Below are 12,139 nucleotides of genomic sequence, written 5' to 3' on the forward strand. Positions count from 1 at the left end.
GTGCCGTGCGTGTGATCATTGCTTGTACAGCCCTCTCGCAGTGTCCGGAGCAAGTATGGTGGGTCTGACACACCGGTGTCAATGTGTTCTTTTTTCCATTTCCAGGAGTGTATTTGATTTACCGTCGGAGAAGACGCAGCAATCACAAAAGAGGCGTACAGCCTTACCGTTTTGCGGCAGACAGATGGGGGCCACCTGTTCGTTGAAGGGGACGGACTCCGCCAGCCTGATGAGGGCCACATCGTTGATGTCGTGCAGGAAGTCGCGGTCGAAGTCATCGTGCACGATGAGCCGGTCGACGCGTGGCAGCACTCGTTGAAGGGACAGCAAGTCGTTGATACCCAACATCACCGAGATGTTCTTCGGACTGACCCTGCATCAGCACACATTTTTGTCAGTCTGTGGGTGTAATCCGATATTTAATGCTATCAAACTTGCAAACATTGTATTAGACGTGTACAGACCCTCACTCGGGTCTCACTGCCCCGTCTCTTCTCTTTGCCCAAAGTATCAAATTGTGATGCTGAAAAGTTACACTTTCACTCATTGTCTACTTCGCAGTTCAGAGCCGAACATTAGTACTCATTTTAATCCGTGTTAACTGGATATACTGAATCAACAAAGGATGCCTATCGACACGAAAAAAAAAGCGCAGCTCATTCCCGTTTTCAAGAAGGGCCGTACGACTGACGCACTTAATTATAGGCCAATATTGCTGATGTCACTTTATTGTATTAGGCTGGAGCATAAGTTCGCAGTGTTTTTCCATACGTTTACCAAACACAACCTACACACGTAACAGAGGCTTTAATTATCCTTCACTATTTACAACAGTCTGCCAACGCTGGAGTAACTTTTCGATTCTGCGACTGTAGAAATCACGTGGTTTTCAAGCGAACAACTCCTCGAGCCATGTTCGGAGCGCATTTTCATACGGAAGGGGAGTTCCTTGAAAGTTGTTTGATAAAGAGCGGAAGAGGTGAAAATCTGAGGAAGCAAGCACAGGTGAATGTGGTGGGTTCAGAATAACTTCTCACCCAAAAGCCCACACAATCTTTTTTGTCGTCTAGCTGAATGCGGGCAGCCATTATCGCAGGGTAACATCACTTCACCAAGTCTTCCTGGTCATTGTTCTTGGACTGCATCTGCATGACGTCTCAGTTATTAACAATAAATGTCAGAAGTGATGGTTACACCTCGGTGAAGCAATTCGTGGTAGACCACACTGTCGCTGTCCCACCAAACGCGTAACTTTATCTTTTGCGATGCGCGCAGGTCTTTGTACAGGGAGATGCTGCTTTGTTAGCGCTCAGTTATTCCTCCCTTTTCCTTACATTAGCATAACGACAGTTGTTCACGAGCCAATTGATGACAATCAAGCAGAGATGCACACATGGTCACCCACTGTTTTGTGTGATTTTGGCTTAGACTAACTGCATGCAAATGTCGCACGACGGTGGAACGATCGCAGTTCATCATATTTGCCAGTTCTAGAGTACACTGAGGTGGATCTTTATGGATTAATGCTATCAAGCGATCTTCATCAAACCCCGTAAGTTTTCCTGAACGTGGGGAGTCTCTAAAGGCAAAACGATCGTCCTTAAAACGAGAAAACCATTTTCTTGCCGTGCTCTGTTCATGCAATTACTCCACACACGGTGCAAATGTTTCTGGGTGCCTCAACTGTTGTCATCCATCTACTGACCTCAAACAGAATACTAGGTCAGAAATGGTCCAATTTCTCTAATTGCCACATTTTCCAGCGCCCACAGCTTCACTCACTACGTCCACAATACGTAAGGTCAAATAGTAACAGTGAACTAAATAAAAATGTAAATAGATAAATATACCCATAGCAACCGGAATAAGAACATGCAAAACAAAAGCTCTACGAACTTATGCGTCAACCTAATACACATATCAAAAAGAGTTTTGTATGACCTGGGTTCAGAAACTTCCGGAACCTGTACAGAAAATTGGAACAGAAATCAATATAAACATCATTTCCGCCATTTTTATTGCTCATGAAAACCACACATTGCATGTTGTACCACTATACATCGAGACCTTCAGAGGTGGTGGTCCAGATTGCTGTACACACCGGTACCTCTAATACCCAGTAGAACGTCCTCTTGCAATGATACATGCCTGTATTCGTCGTGGCATACTATCCACAAGTTTATCAAGCCACTGTTGGTCCAGATTGTCCCAACGTCTCGAGAACATGCTGGCCACTCGAGTCGAGAGATGTCGTTACCCTGAAGGAAGTCATTCACAAGATGTGCACGATGGTGCGTGAATCGTCGTCCATGAAGACGAATGCCTCGCCAATTTTCCTGCGATATGGTTGCACTATCGATCGGAGGATGGCATTCACTTATCGTATTAGGTTAACTGAAATACCAGCATTCACTTTTAATAACGTTTTTTTTAATCTAAAAAGCTATCACAGCTTTCGTATGAAAAATTCGGAGACATTACTCTTCAACACGCCCTCTTGGAAGTACTATATTGCGTGTACATAGGAAAAGAACGCCACTCCGGTACACTTACATTATTCCTTCCAGACCTAAATTTTTTGTAGAGAGAGGAAATTTTTTAATGCTCTCATGTTTTTAAATCAAGATTTATTCAAATATGTGTATCTATTTTCGAAAAAAGTTTGTGCACATGGATCGTTTTCATGGACTAAAATAATTAATTTTGATGTATTCATTGTTGTAATAAAGGAACTGATCGTTCAATAAAAACCATGGAAAATAACAATAATACCATTCAATTATTCAACGGAATGTAACTAAGCAAACACTTTCGTATATTCCGCTGGTCACAGGCTGTACTGCACTGCTTAGTTTGCTTGTCAATATTTTTATAGTGATGCACAATAGGTTTCAGCACCTGGGTAGGATGAAAAGATGGGCGTTCACAAATGCGTTCGTGAGCTTTCCACGAGGAAAAATAGTTGTGTTGCTCCTAAAAGACAGAAAAATTCATGTACGCAATTGTAGAGAGTGGGTCTGAACGGGCGATGTGTGAGAAACTGCTGGAAACAAGTACTACCATAAAATACCTAGGAGCTTCCATCCGAAGCGTACTGAAGTGGAATGACCACATAAAGCAAATAGCAGGAAAAGCAGATGCCAGGCTGATATTCATGGGAGGAATTTTAAAGAAAAGTAATTAATCCACGAAAGAGGAGAGTAACAGGGTTGGATTAATTTCAAGAAATATACAAGATCCAACAAAGAGCGGTGCATTGCGTCACGGGTTCGTTTAGTCGGGGCAAGAGCAGTGCGGAGATGCTGAACAGACTCGAGTGGCAAACTCTACAAGAGAGTTGTTGTGCGTCATGGAAATCTTTACTAATGAAATTTAGAGATTCGGACAACGCACTACTTTCTCTCGTACTCCTCTCTGGAAATGACCACGGCGTTAAAATCATTCTTCCTTGCGCCATTCGCTAATGGAGCAGGGAATGAGGGAACAGATTGGTACCAGACAGATAGATATAGATGGACATAGATGGACATATAGATGTAGAATGAGTTGGAATCGCTTCATTTACAGCGTAATGCAAGTCCGTGGTGTTTTGTTTTGTGGATAATAACGGAAATGAAAGAAATCGGTGTGGCACATAACCTACACCTCAGGATAATGGCAATGTAGCTGTGGAGCTTAACGTTCCCACCTGATGAGAGGATCGGTATCAATGGCGTCACTTGTTCTGATTCAACGAGACACCGTTGACTGGTTTGAAAATTGGCCCCAGACAGCAGCACACAATCTGAAGATCTGGAACTGTCTGTAACCATATCTTCTTCAGCTATGATGAAAATTACTTTCAACATTCAATTTCAAATCTGAGACCTTCCAGTCCTGTGTTAGTGCACTAACACGAATTAGAGACAACGGTTGCACAAACTGATACAACAATGAGGTAAAATAAGTCATGCAATACCTCCCAATATCGTGTCGAACCTCATTTTGCACGGCATGGACTCACTAAGTCGTTGGAAGTCCGCTGCAGAAATATTGAGCCATGCTGCCTCTATAGCGGTCCATAACTGCGAAGGTGTTGCCGCTGCAGAATCTCGTGCACGAACTGACCTCTCCATTATGTCCAATAAGTATTTGATGGGACTCATGTCGGCGATCTGTCCAGAATGTTCTTCACACCAGTCGCGAAGAACTGTGGGCCAATGACGTGGTGCATTGTCATCCATAAGAATTTCATTGTTATTTGGGAACATGAAGTCTATGAATGGCTGCAAATGGTCTCTAAGCAGCCGAAAATAACCAGGACCCCGTCCATTCTATGTAAACGCAGCCCGTACCATTATGGAGCCATACCAGCTTGCACAGTGCCGTGTAGACAACTTGGGTCCATGGCTTCATGGGGTCTGCACCACACTCGAACCCTGCCATCAGCTCTTACCAACTGAAATCCGGACTCGTCTGACTAGGCCACGGTTTTCCAGTCGTCTAGTGTCCAACCGATGACGTCATAAGCTCAGGAGAGGCGATGCAGGCGAGGTTGTGCTGTCAGCAAAGGCATTTGCGTCCGTCGCCTGCTGCCTATTAACGCCAAATTTCGCCACACTGTCCTAAGCTGATACGTTCGTCGTACGTCTACACTGATTTCTGCGGTTGTCTCACGCGGTGTTACACGTCTGTTAGCACTGACGACTCTACGCGAACTCTGCTGCTCTCGGTTGTTAAGTGAAGGCCGTCAGCCACTGCGGTGTCCGTGGTGAGAGGTAATGTCTAAAATTTTGTATTCTCGGCGCACTCTTGAGACTGTAGATTTCGGAATGTTGAATTCCCTAACTAATTCCGAAATGGAATGTCCCATCCGTCTATCTCCAACTACCATTTCGTGTTCGAAGTCTGTTAGTTCCTATTGTGCGGCCATTATCACATCGAAAACCTTTTCTCTTCAACAGTTTAGCACAAATGACAGCTCCACCAATGCACTGCCCTTTTATGACTTGCGTACGAGATATTACCGCCATCTGTATGTGTGCATATCACTGTCCCATGACTTCTGTCACTTCAGTGTAATTCAGACGAACATTCAAATTGAGGCTCCACAGTCGTTTCTTATCCTTCAATGAAAAAGACAATAACTGAGTAAAGTAATGAAATTTGTAGTGAAGGAACGATAGGCGTTTTGAGTAACGTATCATCGATGGCCTGATCAAGGAGAGGTGTGGGGGGAGGAGACTTCTTGGGTATTCACCTTAAGTAATTTATGAAAACCACAAAAAACTTAAATAATTATGGTCCAACGGAGTTTGAATTCCAGTCCCGCACCATAACTACTACGCTACCACGCTTCATGAAATCTACAGCCCATCAGATCTGCTATCTTCGTTGTTATTAGTCCATATGAACCTCCTTCAGGTCAGAACAAAGATGTGCCTAAATTTCACCGTCCACCAGCTTTTTAAAATGCCTCCCAAATTATAGAAAGACATTCTGTCTCATTTTGCGTATCTGTCAGAACTTCCTAAAGTGCATCTTCTTTTATACTTCGTTGTCTCAGCTTCATACCCCAGGAAACTTGCTGAAGACGTTGCACAAGCTATCTTCTACTCACCAATAACAACTGATAGTTGTTGCGGTTCAAATACGCATCCGTCTAATCCCAAAATTTATGGAAAATGCCGAGTTGGTTGACGCGGCCGATTTATCGCCTCGCCCTTCCCCAACGCGATTTTGTGCTTCGACTCTAAGGATCTCGACATCGACGGGACACTAAACCCATATCGTTCTTTATTTCCTCGCTTGAAAGTTTTCTCTATCCCATGATTTATGTATCTGCAGGGATTATTTCGCATCTATTGCAATATGGGTCACTGACCACCTGCAGGTCTTGAAACGCAGCCCAACAATTGGTATTGTCATTTACAACTTTCTAACAGTCATCTCAATCATTTTCTGAAAAAAAAAACAACCTTCCTTTGGCTTACCTTCTGACGAACAGTAAACAAAGCTACTGTCTGTGCATAGGTTTACTGTCATTGTTCAATGGAAAAATTAGCGTTACTCGGTGCGTATACGACAATACGGAGTACCAATATGTTCCAAAAGTTGCGTGCGAAAATGCGATTTATTTCAGTGGTCGTATCTTGAGTTCTGTCGACCACAGAAATAAGGGGTCAAGTGTTTTGGATAGCCCTTCATCTAACGACTAGTTGTGTACCTCTCGGAAGAACAGGCATACTGTAGCTATCCTTGAGTACACGGTCAAAATGAAAAACATTATGCACTTCCTCCAGCCACGAAGAATTGACCAAATTGGTTGAATCTTTTGAACTGGGTGTGGTCTAGGGTGGACCTTAGCTGGGTTATGAAAGCACCATTTGTTCATAGGCGGTTCTCGAGAAAACCCCAGGAACAGTGATTTTTGGGTACGAGAAGTACCAATTGTAGGAGTGGCCACATCAATAATTTCTATTCATGACAGATCATCGAAATTTATAGGATATTCTCTTAAGATGATGTTCTCGGGGAACCTTGAAACTTTTGTTCGATATAATTACCTGTTACTGAGATACAGATGTTCAAAGTTACCATACTTATGTACGTATTATCCGATCTGGGGCCTAAATGCAGTTTTAACTGACTTAGTGGTCACATAGCAAGAGTTCTAGGATAATCGAAAGGATTCTGAAGCAACAAAACTATGCTTTTAGTCAGTATTTCTCACCAATATATCTTTATGTCTCTGTATAATGGGCTCTTTACGCATATAGAGATATGCCCGAAGTGGAACAGTAGCGACCAAAATGGTCCAAAAAGGGTCTTAGCATGCCTGAAAAGTAGATAACATAACTGCCGAAAATTATGTAAAACTGGAAACACTGCAACTGAGTAAAATATTTCTAATAGCCTATTTACTGTTTTAAGATCCAAATCATAAACCGGGCGTTTTCGAATTGCGATCGATGAGCAAAGTATCCAGAAAAAAATGTACAGCAAACGATTTTGCATTTGCCTTATATATGCTAATTAAAAGAATCCTACAGAGCGTGAAATCAAATTACAAAAAGGAAGCATTATTCAATAAATTTGTAAAAACATTTTTTTATGCATATACCAGTAAGGACGATGACAAAAGGATCCAGAAAAGAAAAACATTACGAATTATTTACGGACTGTGTGGATCTAGTTATTTTTAAGAGGGTCATTTGAATGTTTTGAAGTGGATAATATTGAATATAATTAAAGCATTCACATGAATATCTGTGACTTCTTTCAGCCATAATCTTCTGTTTGTCTTTTTTTATGTTTTTCTTTGACACTATCAATAAGAGATAGGCGATCTAAGAATTTTTAGCATATTGCAGCCTCGTCAGCAACTGCGATAGACCAATATATTGAAAAATCCGCCTGAGTTGGGCAAATTTTCTGGTCTTTACCCAGGTTTCGGCTAGAATAATCTAGCCTTCTTCAGAAGCATAAATTTACTATAGCGTGCCAGAGTAAGGCAAAGTCAACATTAAAAATTAAAACCTATAGTACCGTGGTACCATGTGGAATTAAAACTACTTAACTAAAGTCCAGCCCCGGCATCACTTCACAACGCGGTCGGTTGGTAGTTGCCAGTAATGCTAATATAAAATTAAATACCTTAGTGATTATTCATATTATTTTTGCTGTCTGAAAAGTGGCATAGTTTGACGTATCAGCCGCGCATCCGATAATAACTTATAATATGCTAGCAGGATATTCAGATCGCCACTCCACTGTTAACTGTGATTCATAATTAGGAAAACCGTGGGTGGGTTACAGTGTTAACAGCTACAATACGAGGGGGGTTGTGGGGGGGGGGGGGGGGGTGGAGGGGTGGGGGGGGGAAGGGGGTGCATAAGCCGGTATACAATAAGTATCTGTTCTAAAACGGTTGTTTTCTATTTTTTCGATATTCCGATAGTTAGGGCAGATAATTTAAACAAAGACCAATGGAAATCGCTAATGAAACAATACTGAAAGACAGAGAATGCTGGGCAGATTAGAGAGAAATGGAGAGAAGAATTCAATACACCTCCACCAAGTAGGCTATTAGTTTACAGGTTGCGTGACAGATTTGATTGATCTGGGTCTATCTGTAAGGCGCCAAAGAATGGTCGACCAGTGAGTGTAACTATGCATGAAAATGAAATTGTAGTTGCGCAAGTATGTATTTATCCAAGGCCCAAAGCAACCGAAAAGGAAAGCTTTGGTTGAGTTAGGCATTCACCGTAGATTCTTGGGTCGTATAATGCAAGGCTGTGATGGCGTTATTCGGAAAATTTGTTGGTCTGATGCAGCAAACTTTAAGCTGTCAGGTACTGTTAGTAGGCATAACTGTGTGTAGTACGCTATAATACGCTGTATTCGAAAACCAATTGAATCAACCTGGGCTTACAGTTTGGGCGTGCCTTTCATGTCAGAGGGTCATTGTGCCTGTTTTTCTCCATACAATTATCACCCACTATGCCTGTCTTAACAACCTGCGGAATACTGGTATTCCGCAATTACGTCAACAGCAGGGTTATGAAGAACTCTACTGCCACCAAATTGGAGCTCCTCACCTGTACGCTTTAACTGTGCGTGGGTTTCTTGACGACGAATTGCCTAATAGATGGATAGGCTAACGAGAGCCATTTGAATGGCCACTACTCTCACCGGAAATTACTCAAATGAACCTTTTCTTTTGGGGTGTTATCAAAAGTAAGGTCTTTGGAAGGAAAACAGTGCACTGTTGATAACATGTGCAATCTGCAAGAGAAACATTTCAAGACATTCACAACAATAAAGAACCCTGTTCCAAAGTATGCATGAGTCTACAGATCAGGCTACAGGAATATATAAATGCTGAATGCCGGTAATATGAGCATATACGACAATGAGCACCTAAGATATTGCAATTACTGTAAGTTCATAAACCTATTTTCTGTAACGTTTTCAACTTTCGTAATTCTGTCTTCCTTAGTTGCAAACAATATTACTATGTTACTAATTTTTATTTTGTGACCTCTAAGTACAACCGAATGAAACACATTTCTTGTGTCATGTTCCTTTATTCTTTGCAAGGCATCTTCAATTGTCTGGAATATGAATAAATTTTTATTTACACTATTTAGTTTACATTTGGAACGTTGTATATGTAGGTTATTAATAGTTCTGGTACTTTTTGTTTTTCTGTGATTCAGTAATAATCTGAAGTTCTGTTTACAGATTTCATGGTTCAAATGGCTCTGAGCACTATGGGACTCAACTGCTGTGGTCATCAGTCCCCCAGATCTTAAAACTACTTAAACCTAACTAGCCTAAATGCATCACACACACCCATGCCCGAGGCAGGATTCGAACCTGCGACCGTAGCAGCAGCGCGGCTCCGGACTGGAGCGCCTAGAACCGCACGGTCACCGCAGCCGGCCAGATTTAATGGATATTGGTCTAGATGTTGTGGTTTTGTATCTTTGTTATCGCTATTCTGCTTCAAATAAACGCCACTTGAAAGTTTGTTTTTAGATGTCACAGCACTAGGAACTGAACACTCGTTCTGATGTTTTGTTTCAGTTGATATTGCCAGCTGTAGAATCATATTGCCAACTATCGAATGTAATTGTCAACCATTGAATGTGTTTTTGTGATGTGTGCGACCTATTTGTGTGCGCGTACGTGTGTGTGTTTGTATTTGTTTGTGAAATGATATCTGTTTTCGTATAATGGGCGATAATTTTTATTGGTGTCTGTGTGTACTAGATAGGGAAAAAAGAAAAAAAAGCTCCACGCCTAATCATTAACACCTAATCATACCAAAACAAATACCATTTCACACACACACACACACACACACACACACACACACACACACACACACACACACACACACGAAGGGATCACAGGTATCACGCAAACACGTCCAATAGTTGGCAATAACATTCGATATTTGGCAACACCAACAAAAACAAAACATCAAAAAGTGTGTTCAGTTCCTAATGCTATGAAGTGTAAACAACGAAATTTCCAATGACAATTATCAGACGAAGAGCATCTGTGACAAAGGAACAATAACACCACACACAGATCAACATCCGCGAAGTATGTGACTAGAACTTTGAATTATTATTACATCACAGAAAAACAAAAAGGGCCTGTACGGTTTCTTTGTAATATATATATATATATATATTCAACATCCTAAACATAAACCAAACAGAAGAAACAGAAATGTGTATATATTCCAGGCCGATGAAGTTGTAATTAGACGGACCCAAAATAAAATCTATCAACATAACGTGTACAATTTTCGATAATTTTCTATAACAAATTTTGCTTTTTGATTTCGTTACCAATCTATTTTCTACAATACATAATAGTAATGATAGTAAAAATAAATAATAATAATAATATAATACCTCCTATATACATACTGGCCATTAAAATTGCTATACCAAGAAGAAATGCAGATGATAAACAGGTATTCATTGGACAAATATATTATACTAGAAATGACATGTGATTACATTTTCACGCAATTCGGGTGCATAGATCTTGAGAAATCAGTACCCAGAACAACCACCTCTGGCCGTAATAACGGCCTTGATACGCCTGGGCATTGAGTCAAACAGAGCTTGGATGGCGTGTACAGGTACAGCTGCCCATGCAGCTTCAGCACGATACCACAGTTCATCAAGAGTAGTGACTGGCGTACTGTGACGAGCCAGTTGCTCGGCCACCATTCACCAGACGTTTTCAGTTGGTGAGAGATCTGGAGAATGTGCTGGCCAGGGCAGCAGTCGAACATTTTCTGTATCCAGAAAGGCCCGTACAGGACCTGCAACATGCAGTCGTGCATCATCCTGCTGAAATGTAGGGTTTCGCAGGGATCGAATGAAGGGTAGAGCCACGGGTCGTAACACATCTGAAATGTAACGTCCACTGTTCAAAGTGCCGTCAATGGGAACAAGAAGTGACCTAGACGTGTAACCAATGGCACCCCATACTATCACGCCGGGTGATACGCCAGTATGGCGATGACGAGTACACGCTTCCAATGTGGATTCCTCCGAAAAAATGACGTTTTGCCATTCGTGCACCCAGGTTCGTCGTTGAGTACACCATCGCAGGCGCTCCTGTCTGTGATGCAGCGTCAAGGGTAACCGCAGCCATGGCCTCCGAGCTGATAGTCCATGCTTTTGCAAACGTCGTCGAACTGTTCGTGCAGATGGTTGTTGTCTTGCAAACGTCCCCATCTGTTGACACAGGGATCGAGACGTGGTTGCACGATCTGTTACAGCCATGCGGATAAGATGGTTGTCATCTCGACTGCTAGTGATACGAGGCCGTTGGGATCCAGCACGGCGTTCCGTATTACCCTCCTGAACCCATCGACTCCATATTCTGCTAACAGTCTTTGGATCTCGACCAACGCGGGCAGCAATGTCGCGATACGATAAACCGCAATCGCGATAGGCTACAATCCGACCTTTATCAAAGTCGGAAACGTGATGGTACGCATATCTGCTCCTTACACGAGGCATCACAACAACGTTTCACCAGGCAACGCCGTTCAACTGCTGTTTGTGTATGAGAAATCGGTTGGGAACATTCCTCATGTGAGCACGTTGTAGATGTCGCCACCGGCGCCAGCCTTGTGTGAATGCTCTGAAAAGCTAATCATTTGCATATTACAGCATCTTCTTCCTGTCGGTTAAATTTCGCGTCTGTAGCACGTCATCTTCGTGGTGTAGCAATTTTAATGGCCAGTAGTGTACTTGCCCAACCCCCTGTATAATTACAGTGGTATGATATGCTGTCAAAATTCTCGAGTCTGATGTATAGACTCGAAGTTCTACCGACATTCCTTCAGACTACAACAGATATTATAGAAGAGAGTACAATATAAGCGTACCGGACCGACTATTGCCCACCCCTTCCACCAAAACGAGCCCACTGGTCTCTTAGATGCGCTTTAGACGGCGAGCAAATGGTACTAGGCGGTCATATGACTTCCGCTGCTGTCACTGACATTCAACAGTGGACATGTCAAATGAAAGTATGTGTTCATACAATAACTTATTACGTCAAGATCGCCTAACTGCAACTAATATTCATATTGCCGTCATCATGATTTTGACGTCTC

The 12,139-nt window shown here is 42.2% G+C and overlaps 1 protein-coding gene across 1 annotated transcript in view; it reads right to left on the reverse strand.

The window, feature by feature from the left end:
• The window catches only part of LOC124613150 (trypsin-7-like), a 278,621-nt gene that overhangs the window by 156,294 nt on the left and 110,188 nt on the right, over window positions 1-12,139 (reverse strand). The window contains exon 4 of the mRNA XM_047141775.1: window positions 168-373. Within this exon, the coding sequence (XP_046997731.1) occupies window positions 168-373 (206 nt within the window). The remainder of the gene's footprint in view (window positions 1-167; window positions 374-12,139) is intronic.

The sequence above is a fragment of the Schistocerca americana genome, chromosome 4, assembly GCF_021461395.2.
Source record: "Schistocerca americana isolate TAMUIC-IGC-003095 chromosome 4, iqSchAmer2.1, whole genome shotgun sequence".
In the NCBI taxonomy this organism is placed as follows: Eukaryota; Metazoa; Arthropoda; class Insecta; order Orthoptera; family Acrididae; genus Schistocerca; species Schistocerca americana.